A 27,960-nucleotide genomic window follows, 5' to 3' on the forward strand; every position below is an offset into this window, starting at 1 on the left:
GTAAATAAAATGTTTTTGAAGTAGTAACAACAAATTATTCACTGAAAGGGAACCATTTTATGTCCCTCTCTGGAAAGCGACGTAAATCTAAATTTATGTAAGGACTTACATGGAGTCAATAAACTTTTATAAGGATAGTTCATTCAGCGTGAACACTTACAATTACTTTATTATCACATTTCTTACATAAAATTAAATATGTGAAAGTTACCCCAAAATTTTGATTTATTTGCCTAAAAAGTAAAAATTTAGAGGGAATGAGAGGTATAAATGGACCATAAGGGACCTTATAATAAAGACAAAGAGGAACATTAGTGGTTTTCATCATTTTTGATAGTCATCTTTTGTATCATATTCAACTGTTTTAATGCAGATGAGATGAATATTTGATCATTTATTGGTGATATTATTGATCCACACTTTATTCTTTTATGATGCGGCGTGTTTGGATTTTTCTATAAAGAAGTTTTGCTCAAATCGCTGTAGATGTTATACTAAATTTCTCTCAAACTATTGAGCTGATTATGACAAAATTTGACAGTAATGCTTGAAATATCCAGTATTTCACAGAGAATTAATCACATTCAGTCTATTCAACAAAAATGTCTTCTTTAAAGATGCTTATCCAACTTAACCAGTCATTTAGTTTTCATTCTTGAGAAATCTGAACTCGAAATTAATAATGATCATTTCCTGTATATCGTTGCTATAACCTGATCATATTAATGAAACCTGGGTACGCATATTAATTTTTTGTTGTTTGATAATAGATTGATGTTGTTTTACTTAAACATGTTGCTTTTGTCTTGTTATTTGATATTTTTTCTTCTTTGATGAATAAATTTACATTGTGAAGCAACTTTTTTTTTACAAAGACATGAAAAAATTGCTTGACCGGTCCGTCAAATGTACAAGTCAGGTGAGTCAGGCATAGCATTTCCATACCCCTGTTACTTTTTGAAGGCTGTTAACTTTTATCTTGAAGATATTTCAGTCATGGTGTCTATAGGCAAAATGTTGTCCTTTATCCTCGATGATTGGAAGTTCGTTTCCCTAAGGCTAAAAAAAAATATATGTCTGTTTAAGGTTACATACTTTAAAAAAATAGGGTAGGTAGGTCAGTATTTCCATTTTGTTTTTTGTGACATGATTTTGAGTCATGCGGTTTTGTCTTGTCGTGGTCCGAGTTGACCATGGGCCCGTTATTTTAATGATTGGATTATTTCCTTTGGTTATTGGTTGGAAAAAAATGGCGGCAAAATGTTTATTTCATCACACGAGTCGCGAATTTCCTTAAAACAGCTGTCATATTCACGATTGTGAACATTGGGATGTATCAGGCAATTGATTTATATTATTGGCAACACTAACTTCTCTTTTCAGTTTATTTTTCACTTTACGACGGAAATAAAATGACTTAGGGTCAGCGCTCAAAAGTAGGATCGGTCGGGTAACCGTAAACAGACATATGTTTTTTTTTGGAAACAGAAGAAAAAAATCACAACCTTGGAGCAAATATTAACATCTGTGAATGTAAATATTCTTTACTTATTTGCAAACAGTCTGATACATTTAATTGATGAATAACTTCAAAACATGGTCCGTCTATGTTTCGTATTGTGACCTGATTCCGTAAAATAAGTAGACATGCTTGTAAGTTCGTTACCTTTGTCTTGGACAAATGTTGGACGGTGGCTTTTGCGAATGTGCAACAATATATACAGTACCATTCAAACGGACCAGCTCTCCCACACCCTACACCGAGGAAAATTTCGGAGTCACTCCAAGAAACTCTGATATTCCTCCCAAAATGTTGGGAGGAATTTAAGAGTAATCTCTCCCAAAATCGCGTAAATGTTAATTGTGATAGCGAGCTCACTCCCAACACCGAGATATTAATTGCCCTAATCCTACTTCAATCTATGCCGGCACACGACTGATAGGATAGTTGGATTACCTGATGTAATAAACAATTATATTTCCGGTCTACTGTACCAGTTTAAGTGTCAAACAAGTGTATAATTTTAAATGTCTCTTTATATTGGTTAAGTTTAATTTTTGTGTTAAAAATAAGTTAAAATATTTTCATATTTCTTGCTTGCTAATCTAAAAATATCTTTACCTAAATGGACTTGTTTTTTTTCATCGGTAAATTAATATTTTATTTACGAAAAAGGACATACTTGTGTAAAAATAAACGGAGACTACCGCTGATCAAATGTGAGCAGTTTAAAGAAAACTACGTGTCTCAAAGTTTTGTATATGCAAGTAAAAAAGAAAATATTATTCACCATTCGTTATGTTTAATAAGTCTACGGCATTTTCTTTTTACGATTTGTTGGCATTACTTTAGGATAATAATACATTTCGGGTACAACAGGAATACTTCCACAGCTGCATTAACTCGTCTTTGCATAATATTTATTTACGCACAATGAATGTAAACTTGTGTGTTGTATTTTGGACAGTGATCTTAAAAGATTTTAAAAGAAATTAATTTGCCATGGGAAGAAAATTCCACGATACACATCTCAGTGATCAACAGTGTGTGGTTGAACTTGAACTTGACTTCGCTCACAATATTAAATGCTAAAAATAACTGACATCAATTTTATCCACAGCACAAGATTTTTATATGGCGGGAAATAATATCACGTACCAGTAAACTCAGGTGACCTCTATGAACGACCGTGGGAAAATTCATTCAGGTTTTTAAAGTTGCTTTGAATTAATGATTGACATTTTTGTGCATTAGTATTGAGGCTTTAGAAGGTCCTTTTACAATTGATTAACCGGAATCTAAAATATAATCCTTTTCCGAATAAACGAACACACGTCTTCTTTAACTATTTTATTTTTTATGTTTTATCAGTCAAAACAGGACATAGACCTGAACATTAGTTATACGTCCATGGTCAACAATATAAATTTATTGTAGATGAAAACACGATGCATGTCGTTAAGTTGGGCGTTGGTAGAGATCCTCTGTGAAAATGTGTAGATCGTTAAAATCCTGTCCACTTATTTTTTCACATATTTTTTCTTGTAGTATCTGGGTACACGATATAATTTCATTTTAATATTTTTCGTATATTTGATTTTTTTCTATAGTAATTGTTGAAATAATTCATTTTTTTCATTTCGCCAAGGACTTTTAACGAGCAGTAAACTACAGATTGCGCTCATCCAATTTTATTTAACATAATTAAAGATCAATAACAGAGATAAACGCATGATTTTTTTCCATATAATTAATTAAGTTGTGAATGTTGTGTTGTGCCAGGGCGGGGAATTTCTCTCAGTGTTTTGTTTTTATGAATAAAGGGCATGCATACAAAACTTATTCCCTTTGTTCAACAGAGTTGTCACTTTACAGTTTCTTTTCGAAATTCAAATAATTCAAGTCGGTCATGTACCGAGGTAGTGAAACATAATATTTTACATTTCAAAATAAATATGCACCGGAAATTGCTTACTGAGTAAGTCATAAAAGATTCTAATTGTGGTAAAATCGTCTTTGTTGAAAGAACACAAAGTATGACCTGACCAGACTATAATAGAAATACAAAATAAGTTTTTTCTTCGTATTTTTCTTTGTTTGTACGTTTTATTTCAAATGACAATGACATGGGGCAAAAACATATAAGAATAATTATCTTATGCTGAATGATAATGTCACATCTTTATCTGTCAAAGAGGAAAACATTTGTTAAAATTTTAATACGTTTTTTTTTAAAGCACACAGGTACAATCAAGATCGATTAGATGTACATAGGTAAATAATCTGGCTAATCCGATTATGTTGTCACACGTTGTTAATTTTTAGGACATCCGATGGGCAATGAACCAATTAACAGCCACATGGTGTTGGGAGAGAATCTTTGGATGAAATTGGTAGTATAATCCGTGGTACGCGGTGTGACATCCGAAAAACACGGAGATCGGAAAAAAACGATCTCAAATCGATCCGTTTAAATGGTACTGTATGTCAGGCCTATTGTATTATGTATTTGAACATTACAGAATAAATTTGATATCAAATAACAAATAAATATCTCGATAAATGCTTGCAAGTTCGTGACATTTGGGGATTTCCACTTTATTCGTGATGTTGCTTTTTATCGAGATATTTATTTGTTATTTGATATCAAATTTATTCTGTAATGTTCAAATACATAATACAATAGGCCTGACCTACAGTACCATTTAAACGGATCGATTCGAGATTGTTTTTTTCCGATCTCCGTGTTTTTCGGATGTCACACCGCATACCACGGATTATACTGATCTCAACGTGCAACAGTTCGTAATCTTCAATATAAATGAAGCTGTAACTGTATACCAGAAGAAGAAGAAGACCCCAATGAGACCCACAATCAAGGCGAACGGAAACGGTTTCTTTTCAGTAATCTGCATGATCTGGGGCAACTTTTTAAAAAAAAACGTCCATATAACATGCCTTTAGTTTCTCTGCATCCTTTGCAAATCTTTTCAAATCAAATTTAGCACCAACTCCAAGTTTTCTGAACAGCTGCAGTCCCTCCATGCCGTTTTGCAAACCGGAAGTAAACAAACATAATTTTGTGGTATAAGATGCAAGTTTCCATAAATTGTCTCCCTTAATTTTATTTAACAGTATAAATTTTGGCCATGTTATCTCATTGACCGTGATCCAGTCCTTCTCGAAATTTCTCCCCATACGTAGCGCTTTACATCTACTTCCGTTGTTTATTCCAGAAACAAGTGATCTCAACGTGCACAGGCTAAACTTCTTGAAATTCCCTATAAACACATAATTTTAATAAATATGGCCAAATGGGGAGAAGGAGACCCTAGGTGGATAGTTGAAGAACGCCCGGATGGAACGAATGTAAACAACTGGCATTGGTATGAAAGTATAGGCATTCTTTGAATCAAATTAAGATTATAAAATCTCAAAACTAAATAACAAAATGAACTACATGTATCTGCATAAAAATATAATAAACAGTGAGTGGTCTTGGCAATCATACCACATCTTATTTTTATATCGAAACCAAGTGACTATTCAAACCACATCATTCCAATCTGGGTCAGTGCACAGTGATTCGCGTTCACCCTGATACCTGTTCGCTGTAAACCTAGGCCCTCGGTCAGAAAACTTTATTCAGTACTCAGAGTTCAAAATTTGTGCTTGAAACACCAAATCCAGGATTTTGATTGGTTGATTTCTGAGTCTGATTACGAAAATCGTGCTCGAAAGTTTTATGACCACAAGGCCTGGAATCTAGGTCTGTTCGCCCTAAATCACGTTTGCTCCCATTCATGTTTGTCCCCTTTCACATCCGCACCACTTCATGTTTGTCCCCTTTCACATCCGCACCCATTCATGTTCGCACCCTCTTTAACGGTCTTGCTGCCAGATTTATGCAAGCTTCTCATCATTGTTGTATCTCTTCCAAATAAAATACTGAAGATTAAACAGTATAATATTTTTCTTCAATGGGTCCCCAATGTAACGTCATTAGGGTGTGACTTCATATATCTAATGACGTCATTGTTTGGCATTTGACATCACAGACATCCAGCTGTCATATTTTTTGGCACACGAAATGCAACCATATGAAAACCTGCAGCAAGAGTGTAAAAGGTTTTGTATTGAATAATTCTTTTATAATATGAGTGTTTTAGTTAATTTATTGTAATACTATGAAATAAAGATAAGTTTTTTCTATTGTTGTAAAATAAAGTGACATTCTAAAAACAGGTTTCCGTTGGTGTTTATGAATTATTTTGATGAAATGAGTAATCGTAATATTGTAGTGATGATTGTAGACCAAGTTCATTCATCTGAGACTTCTTTGTAAAAGAAAGGCGGAAGATATCAAATGCTATCAAACTCATCACATTGGCACGTCAACAACAAATAACTGAAAACAAAGCACATGTTTATTAGGTGTTCATGGTGTTGCATTTCAGCTATAAGTTTGCTTCAAATCATTTATTTCCATGAGTCAAAAGCTTGAATCAATCATAAACTTCTCCCATTATAAACTTTAAGCTCACACAATCATTCAAATTGTGCACTTTTCCAAATTAAAAAAAAATCTGAAATATTTTAGGTAACTACTGTATGCCAAAGCTAGTTATTTATAACAACAATTATGATTTTCAAAGGCATGACAATAATACCAAATTATGTTATGGGAGCGACTGGACTAGATACTCCTGTGCATCATGATTGTTATTACAACTGAAGACCACTTCACACCTGCATTGTTTTTTTTTTCTCATTCCAAGCTTACTAGTTTTCTTTTAATAAATATATGATTGTCATTATTAAATCGGACCAGCACCTAAGAAAATTTATACAACTATCAGTCATATCAAAGATGCCAACAACATAAGTTACATGTTCATGATGTTTTAAACAAGAAAAAGTAAGAGCAGGAAAAAATCTATTAAAAAAAATTCGAAAAAATTTGTGTCATAAAAGTTTTTGGGAAGGTTGTGTTTTAGGTTGATATGTAGGCAACATCAAACAATTTAAGTTTTATTTTTGGCCTGACAGAATTATGAATCCCAAAGTGAATGGCTTGCTTCATATTAATTTTATATCCAAAGATGTACATGTATTCTGTTTCCTGTTTTTAATAAGCAAGATATAACTGTTTCTCTAATTCTTCGTCAATTTATCCGTTTCTGCACCCATTGTATAAAAAAAATTTAATCAACGTGTGGTTCGTTTGATCTCAGTTCATCATTGGTTAAAATCCGATTATGACGCCGAATTTTCTTGCTTTCCTCTGAATTTCCTATTGTGGTGGCATGAAAAAAGGCGACCATGTCTGATGACGTCACATAGAAAGAACACATCTTTTTGCAGATCATTCGAAAAGAAGGAATAACTTTGCCTGCATATTGTTAGAAAATCATTAGAGAAACAGATTCCACCACCAAATCTCGTGTAATACGATATTTATCCACTCTCGACAGTTAAATTTTAAATATTTAAAACGCTCGGCAAGCCTCGCGTTTTAAATTTGAAAATTTAACTGTCTCGAGTGGATAAATATTGTATCACACTCGATGCAGTGGTAGAATCTATATTTATCCAACTCTTGAGTGGATTCAGGTGGGGAAGTACCTGGCACATCCACCCCCTAAAATAAGCTTAAAAATTATAATTGAAGAATTTGTTGAAGTAAATCTTTTGGGCAAAATGTTGAGGATAATATTTTAAGTGAGTAAATAAAAATACTTAGTCTTTACAGTATGATGGTGAATTTGTAGAGTTATTGATTGAATGATTTGTATAATTTTAGGGTAGAGAAGAATGCAACAGGATGGTCTAAAGAGAAACTTAAAGAATTACTTGTAGGAATGGTGATAGAAGATGATGAATGTATGTAACTATTTGTCACTTATCTGTTGAGGGTCTGGATGGGGTTTACAGAATAGAGAATAGTGGGCAAATAGTGCAGAATTAAAGGCCAAAATAATAAAAAAATTGAGAAAAATGAACCAAAAAAAATAAGAATAGAGAATATTTGGCAAAAAATATAAAGATTAGAGAAAAATGAGCTAAAAAAAAAATGTTCAAGAACACAGAAAACACAGATCCTCTTATATTGAAATAAATATAACTTTAAAGTCTGAAACTTGATGATTTGAAGCAGTATCTCATATCGTATGAAATACATGTAGGATGAAAAATGTCCATTTTTTGGGGTAAATGAAATAAAAATTCGTAAGGGTTCCGCGGAACCCAGTGTCTCGCCTACTTTTGCTGTTAATCGCAGGCTCAACAAAAATGAGGAAAAAAATTAATAAAAATATTCCTTTCTATACCATCTTTTGATTGTAAGTAGCTTCTGTCCAAAGTTGGTACAAATCCAGGATAGTTTATGAATCTAATAAATGTTTAAAAAACTTAAAACTGCAGACTGTATGTAATGTTAACTGGAAGAAAAACTAAGTCCATTTATAAGTAAAATACGGAAAAAATTGAACAAAATTTTAACAAAATTTCCTTCTAGATACTAGCTTTTAATCATAAACAAGCTTCTGTCCAAGTTTGGTACAAATCCAGGATAGTTTAAGAAAGTTGCTAAAATTTTAAAAACTTTAACCACAGAGTGAATGTAATGTTAACTGGCAGAAAAACTAAGTCCATTTATAAGTAAAATACGGAAAAAATGGAATTTTTTTTTTACAAAATTTACTTCTGGATACTATCTTTTAATCATAAACAAGCTTCTTTCCAAGTTTGGTAGAAATCCAGGATAGTTTAAGAAAGTTATTAAAATTTCAAAAACTTTAACCACAGAGTGAATATTTGTGGACGCCGCCGACGATGACAACGACGACGCCGACGGAATGTAGGATCGCTATGTCTCGCTTTTTCGACAAAAGTCGAAGGCTCGACAAAAAGCACACATATATCTCTGATTACATAAGTGGTTCTATTATCATGATTATGTGAGGATACAAAGATCTGTTAAAGATGATAATTAATCAAGTGTACTCTCTCTCAATACACTATATAATATTTCCATAACAATGTGAATTGTGTTGTGACTTCCTGTTTAACAGCTAAACCACTTTTTGTACTTCCTTATGTGCTTTGAAGAGGCCACTCTAAATGGCAAAATTGTGGATACCTAATAAAATCAGAAATTTGTTGTAAATGTGTGTTTCTGTCTTCATTTATTTATCTTATTAACCTGAATCAAAGAATATGGATAGTTTTTTTTTGAAAAATTTGAAAATTCAGCAGAATGTTCTGAAGCAAAGTGATAATGTGAAAAGATTAATCTACATGTGTGCAAGCTCATTTGAATGCAGGTAGTACTTACCCATGAGGTTCATTAAAGCATATATAGGGTACATTTAAAAACTCCTTCAATTATGGTGATATATATTTCCACATGAAAGATTTTTATTTTAGATTTTGGTGAATTAACAGAATTGACAAACATAGATGGTGAAGCTACAGCTAATAACAGAAAAGCTAAATTAATATTCTTTTATGAATGGGTTCTCAAAGGAGAATGGTCAGGTGAGTGGTACATAGTGTATGAAACAATAGCCAACCAACTGTCTTCTAATATGTAACATATCCCAGACCACAAAGTGGCTACCTACCGGTACCTCATACACTATTCTGTCACACTCAATATAACAAAAATGTTAAATACTTGGATGGTTCTGAAAATATATTTTGAACATTTGTTAACCCATTACACTGTATGTATATGAAGATATTTTAGCTGCATATATGATGTTTTATGCCCTTCCTGCTATTTTTAACAATATTTCACATGTGCTCAGTCATTTATATATTCCTGATTTGGACTGTTTGTGTCACTCTCTGTATGAAGACATGTCAACTTACCATGACAAATTCTTTTTACTCTAAGCCAACTGGTCTTTGCTCTCACTTCTTAATTAATGCTGCATGCCTCACAGAGGAGAAAATGACAATTTTTAAAGTATTGAAGGTAGAACAAATCATCTAGACAGTAAAGCTTACCAGAATGTGTCTACTGGGAAATTTAAAGTGCACTGATTGTTCATCAATTTGAACAAGCTTCTTAGAAAATAATATTATCATACGTGTATCAGAAGGAAAGAACAATTTTAATCAGATCTTAGGAAATATGGAAACACAAAAACATTTCAAATGGATAATTTTGCTCTTGGGACCATATAAATTTCCTTTAAAAAATATTATTACATATTTATTTTTAAAGGCAGTGCTTTAATGCCTTTCTAGTTGCCGTGTTAATCTTTCTTTCCGCGATATCCAACTTATCTACGTGGGGGGTCATTAGGCTCCAAGTAGATCCGGAAAATGTTGATTCTCTCCTCTTCTTATTGTGATATAAAATGTTTATTGTTTCATTTCATTTACATTGGGAAATAGAGAAACGATCATTGTGTTTTGTTAGTTTTAAAAACTTTTGATATATTTGTATTTTACATTATAAGCAGTCAACCGATTGACAAACTAGAATTATTTGAATTCCGTGTGGAAAGAGGTCGGGTTAATTTCGAGTGTTATCTACAATCTAGATGTTTATAAATCATTCCAGTCGTCGATATAATAATAAGAGGTCGACTGAACATGAATTATATTATACAATTTAAAGCGCATTTCTGTTTATGCACGCGAACCCGTCTAACGTTATTGTTATTTCGCAGTTATATAAAGTGGCAAATTATCGTTCCTGAATAGGTGGCGCCGTGGTAGCCGATCCTGTTCTTCAACTTCCGGTTTCTGCACTGTGCAACTATTACAGTTGCATTTTTAATTAACGATGCCAAGTACTTGTTGTTGTGTACCTAGATGTCATTTAAGAGGAGGACATGCATTTCCAAGTGACTTAAAAAGAAGGAAAAGTTGGATCAACGCCATGGCCCATACGCAGGTTGGACGAGAACACGATGAAATCGTGGAGTCCATCTCAATCAGCTGTTGTTTGCAAGGCACATTTTACTGAAAAAGACTACGTGCAGGAAACTATTCATGGTAAAACTCTATTTTCTTTTTAAAATATATTGTTATATATGTAATCGCCATGCGAATAAACCAAAGTCTGTTTACAACCGCAATTATCGTTTTAGAATAAAAGGGGGTGGTTAATTCAAGACGTCATAATTTTTTGGATTACGATTCAATGTGATCTGTTTGAGATTTTTTGGTGATCTGTTTGAGATTTTTTGGTGCTTGCTACAATTATAATGATTTCTTACAAGAGGTATATCATACTGAGAATTATTTTAGCAGTAATTATGCTAATGTAGTAATGACAGGAATGCATAAGCTATGCCTCATAGACTTTCTTGAAAAATATCAATGACAATGTTAACAGGAACAAAACAATGACATGCTCTCATCTATATTATAGTTATTTAGGTACAAACAATGTATGTTTGTTGCATACGTCTCTCATTGTTTGTCCTTTGGATTTACATAACATACATTTTGATGTACATTGAATCAGGCTAACATAGTTTTATCCAGATTGTAATGAATAAATCTAGTTAATATTTTGCCAGGTAGTACAAAGTATGCATTGCTAATGGAAGTTCATTTAATTATAAAAAAACTAATGTTTTATAACCTTTTTCAGGGCGCAAACCCACCATACAGAGACTTAAGTCTACTGCCATTCCCAGCCTATTTTCCTGGACCAAGCAAGAGACTGAATCGTCCGCAAAAAGAAAAATCAGGGCAGTTTCCTGTGAAAACAAAAGAACTAAACTTGATGAATATTGTAGTAGAAATCTAGAGGAAAGTTTTGATTGTAAAGTTGGTTTTCCTGAAGAAGTCATTCATACTGCAGACAGGATTTATGACTGTCCACCACCAACTACCGAGCTAATGTTGAGCTTCACAGATGGAATTACGCAAACACCATCAATGCCTATATTTTCAGCAGAGAATTTTGAAATGAAGACACGTGACACAGCCACGCACTTTTATACCGGTTTAGAGTTGTATACTAAATTTTTATTTGTTTTGACCACACTTGGTCCAGCAGCACATTGTTTGAGATAGATATATTTTCAAATTGATAGGGTGTCATTTGAAAATCAGTTTTTTTATGACTTTGATGAAATTGAGGCATTATACAACCAACTTTGAACTGTCTAGATTCTAGATTGAAACTAGTGTTAAGAATATTGTGTAAACATGGATTGTTAATTATGTCTAAACAGTGGCGTGAGGCTAACACTTGGCCATTTAGTGGTTTAGTCAGGTATTTTTCGCCATCCAACTTCAAATTAAAGTTTCCTACAACTTGGATTATTATTGACAGCACAGAATATCCCGTGATAAAACCTAAAGCTCCTAGAGCTCAGGCAACCTTTTCATCATATAAAAACAGAAACACTGAAAATACTTGTATGTTCAACACCTGGTGGTTTAGTCAACTATGTCTCTAATGCATATGTTGGTTGTACCAGTGACTGAAATAGTTGAAAGATGTAGAATAGTTCAATTATGTGATCCAGGTGACAGTCTGATGGCAGACAAAGGTTTAAATGTGCAAGATTTGTTTGCTCACTTTTTTTCAAAAAAAGAAACAGAATTAGTTTGAAAACTCTTATACAGGATAGAAAAGTCTCCAATTAACATGTGCACATAGAGCTAATTATTGGACTTGGCAAAACATACAAAATTCTAATAAATCCTATGAATGGAACTAAAACAAAACTTTCATCTCAAATAACATTTAGTTGTTTTATGTTGTGTAATTTTAGAACTTGTATTGTGCCAAAGGATGCATAAATAAAAGTGACGCAATGAAGTTTGTTCTGATATATATATATAAATATTATTTACAATTACATGAACATGTAAATTGTAATGCATATAAAAATAAGGAGATGTGGTATGATATTCAGTGAGTTTATCGAACCAAAGTGCATAAGAAATGGGTTAAGCAGTTACAGGTGTTACTGTCACCGTACAATCTCCAACAATTAGAAAAACTTGTACTGTGTAAAAAATTTCAGAGATCTTACAACTAAGTTTTGTTGTCTCACCTTGACTTTGGTGAATTGTTTATATCTGTTGATGTAAATATAAAAAAGAAGAAGTGGTATGATTGCCAATGAGACAACTCTCCACAAGAGACCAAATGACACAGAAATTAACAGCTATAGGTCACAGTACGGCCTTCAACAATGAGCAAAGCACATACCGCACAGTGAGCTATAAAAGGCCCCGAAATGACAATGTAAAACAATTCAAACAAGAAAACTAACGGCCTAATTTATGTACAAAAAAAGAACGAATAACAAATATGCAACACATAAACAAACGACAACCACTGAATTACAGGCTCCTGACTTGGGACAGGCACATACATGTACAGACAGAATGTGGGGGGGGGGGTTAAACATGTTAGCGGGATCCCAACCCACCCCCTAACCTGGGACAGTGGTGTAACAGTACAATATAAGAACGAACTATAAAAATCAGTTGAAAGAGGCTTAACTCATCAAATGGATAAATACAAATACAAGTGGAGATGGCCGGGTAGTTGTACATCCAAACAACAAAAAGACACCAAGTACAGATCTGAGAATACTCGCATTTACTGACAGCTAGTTCAAAGCCACTAACAACTGATTAAAAAATCTTGCATCTAAGACTAAATTATCAATCCGTAAGCTCCCTTTAGAATTTTATAAATTTTAGATTTTACATTTCTGAGTTATGGGGTTTTATTCATTAAAAAAGGGGGGATTTTCCAGTTTTTGGACAACAACTCAAAAATGCTTTAAGCAGTCCGCATGAAACTTTGGTGAATTATTTATAGCTATTGATGTAATCTCTTTATTGATTTTCATAAATTTCAAATATGACATTGAGAAGTAATTGAACTTTATTTGTTTATAGTCTGGCAACAGATTTATTAAGTATTGCGCAACAGCACAGTGTATTGCACAACAGCAAGAAATCTTAAATTGAATATAAATTCAATTCATATAACCGATTTCAAGTTCTTTGACTACATTTATTCAGAAACTATAATATGTCAAATATTTAATTACAATCCAAATTCAGACCTGTATCAAGCTTGAATGTTGTGTCCATTTTTGCCCCAACTGTTCAGGGTTGGACCTCTGCCGGTGTATCCAGCTGCGCTCAGCGAATCTGTTTATTTCTTAATTAAGAACTCCTTTTTGTCGAGCCTGCGACTTTTGTCGCAGAAAGCTCGACATACATGTAGGGATAGTGATCCGGCGCGGCGTAAGCTAACTTCTTAAAAGCTTCATATTTTAAAAGGTGGAAGGTCTGGATGCTTCATACTTTGTATATGGATGCCTCATGTTACGAAGTTTCCGTCAGTCACATGTCCAATGTCCTTGACCTCATTTTCATGGTTCAGTGACTACTTGAAAAAAAAGTTAAGATTTTTTGTAATGTTAAATTCCCTCTTATTATAAGTAATAGGATAACTATATTTGGTATGTGCGTACCTTGCAAGGTCCTCATGCCCGTCAGACAGTTTTCACTTGACCTCGACCTCATTTCATGGATCAGTGAATAAGGTTAAGTTTTGGTGGTCAAGTCCATATCTCAGATACTATAAGCAATAGGTCTAGTATATTCGGTGTATGGAAGGACTGTAAGGTGTACATGTCCAACTGGCAGGTGTCATCTGACCTTGACCTCATTTTCATGGTTCAGTGGTCAAAGTTAAGTTTTTGTGTTTTGGTCTGTTTTTCTTAAACTACAAGCAATAGGTCTACTATATTTGTTGTATGGAAGAATTGTTAGCTGTACATGCTTGCCTAGCATGGTTCATCTGACCTTGACCTCATTTTCTTGGTTCATTGGTCAATGTTTAGTTTACTTGGTTAATGTTAAGTTTATGTGACACTTATTTAGGACTATCAACATAATATCAATGATTAGTAAAGAAGGCGAGACATTTCAGCGTGTGCACTCTTGTTTCATTCATAAATTACTTTATACTTGGAAATATAATTTTGCTTGGAGTTATAGTTTCTAAAAAAAGTATTGTCATTGAAAGAGTTGACATGTTGCAATGTACATTTATTCTACATAGTTCTATGGCACCAAATCAAAAGTTTATATAAAAGAAAGAAGTCAAAGGTTTCCCATCATAGTTTAGTTACATACATTTTTTTTGCACCTGAGGTCGTTGAATATAGATCATTATATACTAGTAAATAAGGAGATGTGTTATGATTGCCAATGAAACAACTATCATCCATACATTGTACTTACCAGTAACAAACCACATTTGCAAAGTTGAATAAAATACAGTTGATAACATTTACTTATTACTAAAAAGAAAATGCCAAACTATTTTAAACAGTATTTGACTATAAACATAGATAAAAAAGGTACAAACTGGACATAATGCACTAGTTCATAAACAAGTGAGAACAATCGCCTTCATATAGTGCTCAGAATATGACATTCATAAAACTTGTTCAATATCATTAGAGAACTCTAAATCTTAAATACTGAAAGCCACCTCTGATATCAAAGTACAATGTACTATGCAAGATAATGATATAACTGGACTAAAAATACACACAACCTGTAATTAACTGCCTTTACAGCGCTTTCGCGCTTTGATTTTTATTGCACAATTATTGTTTTATTTCATCACAACTGTTTTATTGGGTGTTGCTTGTTTAACATTCAGCAATGTGATTGCTGTGAAAAAAGGTTTAGTTCAAACATATTTTATTTGCAAAAGTAGCAGAAGGGATTTGACACAAGTTATAACAACATTAGTGACATCCTCTTCCTATACAAATATAAATATAAAATACATGAGATGTTGAGTAAAACATGATAGGGATGGGTGTAATACAAACTATTAACAAAAACAAAAATACAATATTTTCTGAATTATTAGATAAGACTGGACTGGAGTGAAGTGTGAGAAAGTAGTAATTCAGAATTTTGATTGTATCTTCTGAATCTTTGTGTAATTCTGATATAAGATTGTACATACTCTCTCTTTATTTTGCTGAAATGTATTAAAGGTGACCATCACCAGCCAATAGAAGCTCAATTGATATAGTATATCTTTTTTATTTTAAATTTAATATTTCTCTTACTTCATTGTGAAAAAGGTTCTAGAAAAGATAAGGATATAGCAACAGTTCTCTCTCAAGAAAAAAAAGATGTAGGGATATACGTCAGTGAGACAGCAACCCGTAAACACTATTCTAAAGGCATCGCATAATGCTTTTAATACATCAATTTTTTAAAAATCTTATATATTTTCATTGTAGGAAAGTTGAAATCTGGGGACAAGAAACACAAAGGAAAATTCAACATTCCAAATTTAAGTGAGGAAAATGATGCAGATGAAGTTGATGTAAGTAATTGGCCCTTTCAATATTAATGTAAGTCATGTTTATTTATTGTTGTTAAAGGTGTGGATACATGACAGTTGTATCACCTTTATTAACATCATTTATTGTTTTGTTATATGATTATCTATATTTATCATGTTTATGTTTTATTGTCGAGCCTGTGACTTTTGTCGCAGAAAGCTCGACATAGGTATAGTGATCCGGCGGCGGCGGCGTTAGCTAACTTCTTAAAAGCTTTATATTTTAGAAGGTGGAAGACCTGGATGCTTCATACTTTGTATATGGATGCCTCATGTTACGAAGTTTCCGTCAGTCACATGTCCAATGTCCTTGACCTCATTTTCATGGTTCAGTGGTTATAGAAATAAAAATTTTGCGGTCGTATTATGGTATGACGTTGGCGTCGTCGTCCGAAGACACATTGGTTTTCGCACTCTAACTTTAGTTTAAGTGAATGGATCTCTTTGAAATTTTACCATAAGGTTCAATACCACAAAAGGAAGGTGGGGATTGATTTTGGGGGTCATGGTTCCAACAGTTAAGGAATAAGGGGCCACAAAGGGGCCAAAAATAAGCATTTTCTAGTTTCCAGACAATAACTGTGGAACGGTGTATGGATCTCTCTGAAATTATACTACAAGTTTCCATACCACAAAGGGATGGTCAGGATTTGCTTTGGGGGGTTATGGCTCAAACCGTTTAGGAATTAGGGGCAAAAAAGGGGGAAAAACAAGGTTGTCCTGGTTAATGGACAAATACTTTAGTTCAAAACATAATTTAAAGCAGTGTAAGGGAGATAAATCAAATACATCATTGAAATTATCTCCCTTACACTGCTTTTAAATAATGTTTAAAGAAATGCATATTTATAAAGGAAGACCAGTAAAAATATCTGCAAATGTTGCATCTTTTTTTTTTACAAAAAAATCCATATGGAAGATTTGACACTATATTTTAAATTCTATTATAAAATAGATTAAGTTAGCACTATGGTAAATTTAAATGGGTAATTATGGTTGCAAACTCCATTGGAAATTTGATTGAGATTATGACCATATCTTGAGGGAAAGAATTTTTTTGGGGAAAAAAGGGGGGGGGGGGGTAAAAAGAAATTGGGGGGGGTCAATTTTTTCTCATTTCAGATTTCAGAAATTAAAAAGAATTATTCTTCAAATATTATTTTTTTTTTCAAATTTCAAATATTGAAAAATTTCAAGAAGTAATCTTTAATTGCACAGTATGGCGCATTAGATTTTAAAAATCTTTGACCACATTTATTTATTTGTTATGCCGAATCTAACCGTGTATTTAGATTTTTAATTTTGGGTCCAGTTTTCAAATTGGTCTACATTTAGGTCCAAAGGGTCCAAAATTAAACTTTGTTTGATTTTAACAAAAATTGAATTTATGGGGTTCTTTGATATGCTGAATCTAAACATGTATTTAGATTTTTGATTTTTGGCCCAGTTTTCAAGTTGGTCCAAATTGGGGTCCAAAATTAAACTTTGTTTTATTTCAACAAAAATTGAATATATGGGGTTCTTTGATATGCTGAATCTAACCATGTATTTAGATTTTTTATTTGTGGACCCCGCTATCAAATTGGTTCATATTGAGGTCAAAAGGGTCCAAAATTAAACTTCGTTTGATTTCATCAAAAATTGAATTATTGGGGTTCTTTGATATGCCAAATCTAACCGTGTATTTAGATTTTTAATTTTGGGTCCAGTTTTTTAAATTGGTCTACATTAAGGTCCAAAGGGTCCAAAATTAAACTTAGTTTGATTTTAACAAAAATTGAATTCTTGGGGTTCTTTGATATGCTGAATCTAAACATGTGTTTAGATTTTTGATTATGGGCCCAGTTTTCAAGTTTGTCCAAGTTGGGGTCCAAAATTAAACTTTGTTTGATTTCAACAAAAATTGAATATATGGGGTTCTTTGATATGCTGAATCTAACCATGTATTTTGATTTTGGACATTGGACCATAATAGGTAAATCAAAAAAATTCAAGTTCTTAGACCACATTCTTTCTGTGTCAGAAACCTATGCTGTGTCAAATATTTAATCACAATCCAAATTCAGAGCTGTATCAAGCTTGAACGTTGTGTCCATACTTGCCCCAACTGTTCAGGGTTTGACCTCTGCGGTCGTATCAAGCTGCGCCCAGCGAAGCATTTTATTGTGTTTTGGTCTGTTTTTCTTATACTGTATGCAATAGGTCTACTATATTTGGTGTATGGAATGATTGTAAGGTGTACATGTCTAGCTGGCAGGTGTCATCTGACCTTGACCTCATTTTCATGGTTCAGTGGTTATAGTTAAGTTTTTGTGTTTTGGTCCGTTTTTCTTATACTTTATGCAATAGGTCTACTATATTTGGTGTATGGAATGATTGTAAGGTGTACATGTCCAACTGGCAGGTGTCATCTGACTTTGACCTCATTTTCATGGTTCAGTGGTCAAAGTTAAGTTTTTGGTCTTTTTTCTTATACTGTATGCAATAAGTCAACTATATTTGGTGTATGGAAATATTCTATGATGTACATGTCAGTCTCGCCGGTTTTATTTGACCTTGACCTCATTTTCACGGTTCATTGCTCAGTGTTAAGTTTATGTGTTTCAGTCTGTTTTTCTTAAACTGTAAGCAATATGTCAGCTATATTTGTTGTATGGAAGGATTGTAAGCTGTTCATGTCTGCCTGGCATGGTTCATCTGACCTTGACCTCATTTTCATGATTCATTGGTCAATGTTCAGTTTTCTTGGTTAAGTCTGTTTCTTAGAAACTATAAGCAATAGGTCAACTATATTTAGTGTATTGAATGATTGTAAGGTGTACATGTATTTCTCGTTTGGTTTATATGACCTTGACTTAATTTTCTTGGATCATGTTAAGTTTATGTAATAGTTGTAGTAAAGCTTTCATTTAGGACTATCAACATAATATCAATGTTTAGTAAAGAAGGCGAGACATTTCAGTGTGTGCACTCTTGTGTTATTAAGTTTTTATTTATTTTATGGAGGAATTAGCCAGGAAAATAATTGTTTAATGATATTATTCTCTATATTTATGTTATTTTATGAAGTCTATACAAAAAAAACCCCATAAAATTGCTGCCAAAGGCAATTCAAGTTGAATTCTAATTTTAATGAATGTCATAAGTCCAACCAATGCCACCTGTTGATGTCGTGTCATGCCTGTTAGTTTATTTATTTTTTATTTTGAAGATGGCTCCCTGTCTCAATAGGACTGAGAAACTAATATTTTATCATATTGCCCTTGAACAGTAAAGGATTTTACTTGTTCAAGTTTTTGATAATTTCAGTCATTGTAAAAAAATTACATAAGAGATTAATCAAAAAATGAAAAGACAATTTAAATCTGACAAATTGACTTGAACAAATAAATATTGTTAACATCTTCAAGTATCATAAGTTGTACCCTTGACTGTAGAATACATATTTATGTAAATAGGAGATTTAAGAGTTTTTTTGAAATTATTATTTCTAGGTTGAATTTTCCTGCAACACCCAGACTGATGAAAGTTATAAAGTAAAAGAATTCTTGAGAAAGAAAGGCACCAAAGAAATTCAAGATAAACTTGCAAAATATATTTCTGATTTGAAACAAGGTATGTATTTAAGATTCGTACCTTGAAAACATGATTTTAAGATATTGCCAGTAACATAGAAGACTTTATTCATTTGACATTATTCACCATTGATGTGTGCAAATAATATATGTATACTATTTTAAGATATCAATGTCCATATTAAGATGCAAACTTGTGGAATGAACTGACATCATCTTCTAAGAAAGTTTGAATATAAAGTACAGAATTTATCTGCAATTTTTTTATGCCCCCTACGTAGACGACGGGGGGCATTAAGTGTTACCCTTGACCTACCGTCTTTCCGTCCTTCCCATTTGAGCCGGGGCATTCGTGTCCACAGACACATTCTTCTTTCATCTTTCAAGTAATCATGATTACTTTTGATTACTTACGATTACATTGTATACTGTAATATTACAGAATTTGTTTTGTATTTAATCTGAAGAATAATGTCCTGTAGGAGTATGTTAGTCTGTGGAAAAACTAATGAGATTGCATTATTTCAGAATATGGTAAAGGAGCTATTTTGCCAACAAAAAATGGACAGCAGCCTGATGCTAAAAAGTTGACTAATTCTACAGTATGTATATGAAGTGTATATGATTCAGTTATGGTTTATACTTTGGTACAAATGTTGATTAATGAATCCATGTTAGGTTAGGAACTACTGTACTGTGGATTCAGTTATTTTTCATGGGTACCAAATTTTATGGATTGAAACAAAATCATATTTTCGTGGAAACTTTGATTTCATGGATTTGTAAAGTTTCCATACAATCCTTTAAAAAAATGTTTTCATGTAAATATAGGAAATTCATACTTTGTTGAACATTTATTAAATTTGTGGTTTGCCTCTTCCAACGAAATCCATGAAAATTGGTACCCAACAAATAATAATGAATTTTTATAACAACTGAAATAAGGGATGGCAGCATGTTGTCTGTAATGATAGTTCTCAATATGTATTTGGTATTGTAAAATAACATTGCCACTCTATTGTTATGAAAAAGTCATGTTCTCGTCGTTAAATCCATAGAAGTAATCTGGACCTGCTAAAATGAATCATAATATTATTTAGTCTGTTTTTATACGACCGCAAAAAAATTTTTGTGGTCGTATATTGGTATGACGTTGGCGTCGTCGTCGTCGTCGTCGTCGTCGTCGTCGTCGTCCGAAAACACATTAGTTTTCGCACTCTAACTTTAGTTTAAGTGAATGGATCTCAATGAAATTTTACCATAAGGTTCAATACCACAAAAGGAAGGTGGGGATTGATTTTGGGGGTTATGGTACTAACAGTTAAGGAATTAGGGGCCAAAAAGGGGCCAAAAATAAGCATTTTTGTAACTTCCAGACATAACTTGTGTGTAAGTATATGGATCTCTCTGACATTGTACCACAAGGTTCCATATCACAAAGGGAATGCTGGGATTGATTTTGGGGGTAATTGCCTCCAAATTTTAGGAATTAGGGGCCAAAAAGGGGCAAAAAACAAGCATTTTTCTAGTTTCATGACAATAACTTGTGTGTAAGTGTATGGATCTCTCTGACATTGTATCACAAGGTTCCATATCACAAAGGGAATACTGGGATTGATTTTTGGGGGTAATTTCCTCCAAATTTTGGGAATTAGGGGCCAAAAAGGGGCAAAAAACAAGCATTTTTCTAGTTTCAGGACAATAACTTGTTTGTAAGTGTATGGATCTTTATGAAATTGTACTGCAAGGTTCCATATCACAAAGGGAAAGCTGGGTTGGAGTTTGGGGGTAATTGCCCTAAACGTTTAGGAATTAGGGGCCAAAAAGGGACAAAAAAACAAGCATTTTTCTAGTTTCCAGACAATAACTTGTGTTCAAGTGAATGGATCTCTCTAAAATTGTACTGCAAGGTACCATACCACAAAGGGAAAGCTGGGATTGAGTGTGGGGGCGATGAATCATAAGGGGGTTCAAAAAATTTGGGGGGGGGGATTTTTTTTTCCTTTTTTTTCTTTAAAATTTTCCATTTTAAATTGGTTATTTCTGATTTATATATAAAAGCAAATAATAATGATATGGTTTGAATAGCATACATGTGAACCTCCCGACAGGAGTACAATAATCCTGTTTTCAGGAGTCTCCTCCCGACCTCCGGTTGAAGAGGAAAATTATAATCCCGTGTATGAAATTTTTCATGAATGAAAAATTTCTGCCCAACATATCATCTCAGGCATCTGGTGTAACTCACATTACCTGAAGTTATATTTTACCTGTAAATCAATTAACATGCATAATTATATGGCTTCACTTGTCAGCTTGGGTGTCAAACATACTGGTAATCAATGATTTTTTACCTCAGGCTAACTGCCGTTGTGTAACAAAAACTGTGTATTTATTGGGTTACTTCCCTTGATTTATCCTGTTTTAAGTTACTTTCCTCTTAATAATGAAAATTTTTAAAAGAATATAAATAAAATATAAATTGAACAAATAATCATAAAAGGATGGTAAATAAATGATTTTAAATGTCTTAGGACAAATAAAAAAATAATAATTTGAAAATTATTTGAGGTTTCTATACTTCCTTTCAAGGCTTAAATTGAAATTTATATAATAACTATGACCCATGTTTTACAGTTAGAATGATTTTCTGAGTATGCAAACAAAAGCTATTTGCAGATAGTTAAACAAATGTTCTGGTTGCAATAAATGTTTTATAGAATATGTAGTAAAAAATTTAAAGAACATACTGAAAAAAAAAAATGTTAGATTGAACATGTAAAATATAAAGATGGAGAAACTTTATAAGTACAAGGGTACTATAAACATAATAAATTGGATGGAAAGTTGCAGAAAACACACTTTAAAAGACCATTTTTACAGCACACGGTTACATTTACGACAAAATTTATGTCGATTAAAAACCTCCTGATCTGAGTCCTAATCTCCTGACCAAAATTTCCCAATCTCCTGATCTGAGTTTCACAGTCCATCACATGTATGAATAGGTAAATTAAAAAATTATAAGTTCTTAGACCACTTTCATTCTGTGTCAGAAACCTATGCTGTGTCAAATATTTAATTACAATCCAAATTCAGTGCTGTATCAAACTTGAATGTTGTGTCCATACTTGCCCCAACTGTTCAGGGTTTGACCTCTGCGGTCGTATCAAGCTGCGCCCCAGCGGAGCATTTTATTTTAATATTTAACCATAAGCCTAAATCCTGCAGTTGGACTAACAGCAGTTGCAATAGAATAGGTCAGATATCCAATAATTTAATAATGTTAAATGAGTGCTGAATTTTCTTGAAAATTTCACTCTGAATTTATGATTTTTAGTGGTACTCAAGGGTCCGGAAACGGTCATATTTGCCAGTCATGTCCTAAGATGAAACTATTTGTCCTAAACGAGTAATTGGGATTTAGGACAAATTTTATTTTTTACAGAAGTAATTTAGGTCATTTCATTGACTCAATGTTTGAAATCGGATTTCTTAATCGCCATTTTGCACTTGTGATCACTTGTTTTTGTTTATAATCCCTTTCCTGTAATAAAACTGCCACTACAGTAGTTTGATAATCCTGAGGGCCCTCCTAATATCTATATCAATGCCTCCGGGAAACATTGGCTAATGATCGCTAATCACTTTTTACCTGTGGTTTTAATTCACACCTGACAGTGATCACAAGCTCAGAATAATATCTTTAAAACATTAAAGTTCCCTGACAAGTGTATTCATTATTTATTTACTTTTCATCAAAGACAGTCATCAATTCTGATTTAAAAATTAAATCTAAATTTACGAAGAAAAAAGTATTTTTTCATGAGTAACACATGTGCTTTATTTACTATGTAATACGCATGCCTGAAATTGTCTTCAGCAAATTTAATATTTAATCGTAAAATCATTTAAATGTAAATTGATTTCATGCTAAATTAAACGAGTGCAACTATTATCTGTTATATTCAAACATTTTTAAAGGTAATAAAATAAAAAAGCCATAAAAAGCCGGTGATTTCCTGTCAATTTGATAAACAAAACAAATCCTGAAAATGAATCCGGAATTATTCGTACTTTAAAATATCGCAAACTTCCGGTTTTAACTTTTGTCAAATCGAAAGAAACGTAAGCAATGTCTGAGAAATTAACCATTTTGAGTCATTAAAATCATTTCAATTTTAGACTGTTGCATTCCCTAAACTGTCCTTCATGGTAATGGTAAGACATTTACTTAGTAAATGCGATGAAACAGCAATACAAGTTCGTCATGTTCGTTGTTGCTATGAATATAGTCAAGTTGATATCGACAATTTGAAAAGGGGCACCAACTTTTCAAACATCTCAAAATGACCGAAATTGTCTGGAAAAATTTCCGGATCCTTGGTGGTACTAATGTATTTTCAGTTTCATGTATTTCAAGGTTGAATATAATATGCTTGATCCAGGTAGATGTGTACACTTTACAAATTTTCTGTGAATTTTATTTTTAGAATAAAGCCAGAGAAGAATTAAATAAACTTGTAGTTACGTCACCAAATAAAGGAAGTAAAGTTGGAGTAAAAATTCATACAAAGAAATTAACTGGTAAACAGGAATTTATGTGTTCAGCACAGGATTTATACAGATCTTTAACTGATAAAGGAGTAAGTGAAGGATTGTTGCATCAAAAATATAGTTGTTGACCAATTAAAGATGGGATGTTGTATAGACGTTCAAAACAAATCATTAAATAAAATACAGAGTATATTTTTATGTGAAAGATCAATATAGCACGATGCTCAACATCTAAATCACTACAAGTCCTCAATAATGAGAAAAATCTGCCATGTCAAATATTTAAATAATAAGGGGAGATTTTGTCTTCAGGAAACTTCACAGAAAAAAAAAAATGAAAAAAAAAAAATTGTTTAGGTCTGATATACTGTGGAAGTATCACACCCTGCCACTTGACCTATGTCCATTCTGTCATCTCATAAAATTTCTGTCACATTTTTCATGGGAACTATAAAAGAGATCTTCTCGAAAATTGGTAGCAAGTTTTATGTGAGTATGATTAACAGTATGATGTATTTTCAGTCATTGCTAATCAGCTTCCTGTTTATTAAATACTTGAATATTCTTTAACATTATGGCCATGCATAAAACTTTTGTTGCATTTTTCTCGGGAACTATGGCTTCCTGAAATTTGGTATCAAGTTTAACGAGACCACTCTCTATTGTGTAATGGGTTTCGCATTCATAGCTCATCAGCTTCCTGTTATCCTAATATCTATTGCAGGAGTATCATTAGTGAGCAATTGTAGTTTGTGGAATCTACAGCTCTTACTTTTCTATCTTAGGTTTATTTTTAATTGTTTTTTTTTTTCAGATGGTGCAAGCATTTACTGGAGGACCTGTGGACATGGAAGTAGAAAAAGGAGGAAGGTTCTCCTTAATGCATGGCAATGTTACTGGAGAATTTGTTGATCTGGTAAGTTTTGCAGTTCAGCAAGTGGTATTTCTTTAAGGAGAGAGAAAAAATTGTAGAAATACTTGGAGGTATGACTTAGGCATGCTGTTTCAGGCATCAGTGATGTCAGTGTCACCCATGTTAAAGTTTGTGATTAAGTCAGTTTAAGGGGTACCACTAATGAAAATTTGATATTTGGAAGACAGTTGTATAGTAGACTACGGCAAATTGGATACTTAAAATGTCAGCAAAAAATAGCCCATTACCCGATATATTCAATTAGACGATAAAATAAATGTATATTCATTGAATATATTCTGCAATGATAATTTTACCTAATCCTCAGATGTTACTAGCCCTGACCACTGCTGTATCATGTATATGTTTAAAAGGGTTGGAATGATTTTTATACGACCGCAAAAAAATGCGGTCTTATATTGGTATGATGTTGGCGTCGGCGTCGTCTGAAGACACATTGGTTTTCGCACTCTAACTTTAGTTTAAGTGAATGGATCTCTATGAAATTTTACCATAAGGTTCAATACCACAAAAGGAAGGTTGGGATTGATTTTGGGGGTTATGGTACCAACAGTTAAGGAATTAGGGGCCAAAAATAAGCATTTTTGTAACTTCCAGACATAACTTGTGTGTTAGTGTATGGATCTCTCTGACATTGTACCACAAGGTTCCATATCACACAGGGAATGCTGGGATTGAGTTTTGGGGTAAATGCCCAAAACGTTTAGGAATAAGGGGCCAAAAAGGGGCCAAAAATAAGCATATTTCTAGTTTCCAGACAATAACTTGTGTTCAAGTGTATGGATCTCTCCGAAATTGTACTGCAGGTACCATACCACAAAGGGAAGGCTGGGATTGAGTTTGGGGGTGATGAATCGTAAGGGGGTTCAAAAAATTTGGGGGGGGGGGGGGGGTTTCTTTAAAATTTTCCATTTTAAATTGTTTATTTCTGATTTATATATAAAAGCAAATAATAATGATATGGTTTGAATAGGTATATTAAAAAATTTTAAGTTCTTAGACCACATTCATTCTGTGTCAGAAACCTGTGCTGTGTCAAATATTTAATCACAATCCAAATTCAGTGCTGTATCAAGCTTGAATGTTGTGTCCATACTTGTCCCAACTGTTCAGGGTTCGACCTCTACGGTCGTATCAAGCTGCGCCCAGCGAAGCATTTTATTTTTAAGATACATCAATGCAATGTTAACTGTAAAAATGATCAGCTGGTTATGTAATGCTCATATTTGTTTTCAGTTTTTAAATCCTTTGTTTATTAAAATAAATCAAATGTCCTGAAATATTCATATCTACAATCCATAGTTTGTGTCTTTATTTGTTTTATAAACGAAGTAATATCCATATTTACATTTGTGTGTGGTGAAATCATAGGTAACCTAATTGGGCTATAAATAGATACAGCATGTCCGGTGTACAGTCTGTTAACTGAAATTTCTTGAATTAATCAAATGCATTTGATTATCAATGAAGATGATCATGATTGATAAGATATTATTGCATCAAGTTTAAGTTTTCTGAAGATTCTGTTAATGTTTAGGCCATGGTTCTCGAGGCTTCTTCACATTACGTAAACTAAAGAAAATGTTGTCCATGACATGTGATCATGCACATGTTACATAATTAAATCTGACAAAAGGGATTTATATGTATATTGCAATAAATTATTCTGGCAGAAGGAGGTACATTCAGTTTAAAATATATTTCCGATTCTGTGACCACTTAAGGAGTTTTAACGTACTGCTCTTGTATATTTTATAAATAAATTCAAACCATTTGAATTGTAGAGGCATCTAATTCACATTACAAAGGAAGACAATGAATACAGACAACAATTTATTAAGAAATAGTTTCTTTTATTAAGTAAAAAAATTTTCTTCTCTGAGAGATTGTAATTGCGTAACTTCCAGGTCCATTTCCTGTCAGAAAAATATTGAAAATATCTGATTGTGCATGGTTTTAACAAATTTTCCTATCTATTTGCCAATATATTCTTATATCTGATATTCGATTACACGATAAAATTAACATTACACATAAAGGGAAGGGTTTGGTGATTTGAAATAATATTACAATAGCTGATATATTAGTTTAGATGATATCCAATTTGGTGGAGTCTACTGCACTACTATTTGCACATCTCATTTCTATTAAGATTCTTGGCCTGACCCCTCAGTAATAGCCCAATGATTTTGAAACTATTTAGTTTGCATTTACATAAACAACTCATATCTCTGTGTCAACAGTCTTATTGTTTATTATCAGGTACCTGGGAAGAAAATAGTTCAGCGATGGCGAGTTAAATCTTGGCCAGATGCCCATTATTCAGAAGTGACATTTGATTTTGAAGAAAAAGAAGGTGTAACAGAACTAAGGTTGACACAAACGGGTGTGCCTGAAAGTGAATTTGAAAGGACAAAGGAAGGATGGATAATTAATTACTGGAATAGAATCAAGCAGACCTTTGGTTATGGAACAAATATATTTTGACGGCAGTAGAAATAAAATTAATCTCCAAGGCAACAATCTACATGTCTTTCACTCATGAAAAAAGTAGGATGAAACTGTGAACAAACGAAATTCTGCTGCTCGTGTTAGTACTGAAGTGTACATAAACAGGATAAAATTTATATTGACTTCAACGAGCAGACCAAATTGTACTGTTACCTGATTTTATTGTACTGCTACCCAATTACAAGGTTATAGTGAACTTAATTTCAAATCATTGTCAGCCTGACTTCTTAATGTGTCAAAAAGGGAAACATCAAAATGTAATTTTGTGTTTTCATAACATATTGTTTATAATCATTTTTGAGGACTGTTTCCATTTCTATTGTCTCTTGTTTAATAATCTGCTGTTTCAATCATCTAAATGTGTAAAAAAGAAGTATTTCACTAAAACAGAAATTTGTGTTTTTATAATATTCATGCTTAAGATAATCATTTATGAAGACTTTTTGCCATAATTAATTGTTCCAATACCACCAAATACACGCGTTATTTTTTTTATTAA

At 32.8% G+C, this 27,960-nt stretch overlaps 3 protein-coding genes across 3 annotated transcripts in view; 2 read left to right on the forward strand and 1 right to left on the reverse strand.

The window, feature by feature from the left end:
* The window catches only part of LOC127737087 (probable ATP-dependent RNA helicase DDX52), a 35,042-nt gene extending 30,464 nt beyond the window's left edge, over positions 1-4,578 (reverse strand). The window contains exon 1 of the mRNA XM_052247620.1: positions 4,460-4,578. Within this exon, the coding sequence (XP_052103580.1) occupies positions 4,460-4,546 (87 nt within the window). The 5' untranslated portion in view covers positions 4,547-4,578. The remainder of the gene's footprint in view (positions 1-4,459) is intronic.
* A 128-nt stretch (positions 4,579-4,706) lies between these two features.
* On the forward strand, positions 4,707-27,960 carry LOC127698753 (activator of 90 kDa heat shock protein ATPase homolog 1-like). The gene is made up of 9 exons (XM_052202418.1): positions 4,707-4,887; positions 7,305-7,384; positions 8,930-9,040; positions 15,781-15,866; positions 19,379-19,499; positions 19,988-20,061; positions 23,953-24,105; positions 24,831-24,932; positions 27,213-27,960. The coding sequence occupies exons 1-9, from the start codon at positions 4,808-4,810 to the stop codon at positions 27,435-27,437; spliced, it is 1,032 nt and encodes a 343-aa protein (XP_052058378.1). The 5' UTR covers positions 4,707-4,807; the 3' UTR covers positions 27,438-27,960.
* On the forward strand, positions 10,144-12,299 carry LOC127698764 (uncharacterized). Its single transcript, XM_052202434.1, has 2 exons — positions 10,144-10,513; positions 11,118-12,299. The coding sequence occupies exons 1-2, from the start codon at positions 10,429-10,431 to the stop codon at positions 11,543-11,545; spliced, it is 513 nt and encodes a 170-aa protein (XP_052058394.1). The 5' UTR covers positions 10,144-10,428; the 3' UTR covers positions 11,546-12,299.

Source organism: Mytilus californianus, unplaced genomic scaffold, assembly GCF_021869535.1.
Source record: "Mytilus californianus isolate M0D057914Y unplaced genomic scaffold, xbMytCali1.0.p SCAF_4, whole genome shotgun sequence".
NCBI lineage: Eukaryota > Metazoa > Mollusca > Bivalvia > Mytilida > Mytilidae > Mytilus > Mytilus californianus.

What these genes read in the sequence shown, in the direction of transcription:
- LOC127698753 (XM_052202418.1), top strand. Translation starts at nt 4,808, where the DNA reads ATGGCCAAATGGGGAGAAGGAGACCCTAGGTGGATAGTTGAAGAACGC. An exon ending in TCTCAAAGGAGAATGGTCAG is followed by an intron (nt 9,041 to 15,780) that starts GTGAGTGGTACA and finishes TTTTCATTGTAG; the next exon opens with GAAAGTTGAAATCTGGGGAC. An exon ending in GATCTTTAACTGATAAAGGA is followed by an intron (nt 24,106 to 24,830) that starts GTAAGTGAAGGA and finishes TTTTTTTTTCAG; the next exon opens with ATGGTGCAAGCATTTACTGG.
- LOC127698764 (XM_052202434.1), top strand. Translation starts at nt 10,429, where the DNA reads ATGAAATCGTGGAGTCCATCTCAATCAGCTGTTGTTTGCAAGGCACAT. An exon ending in CGTGCAGGAAACTATTCATG is followed by an intron (nt 10,514 to 11,117) that starts GTAAAACTCTAT and finishes AACCTTTTTCAG; the next exon opens with GGCGCAAACCCACCATACAG.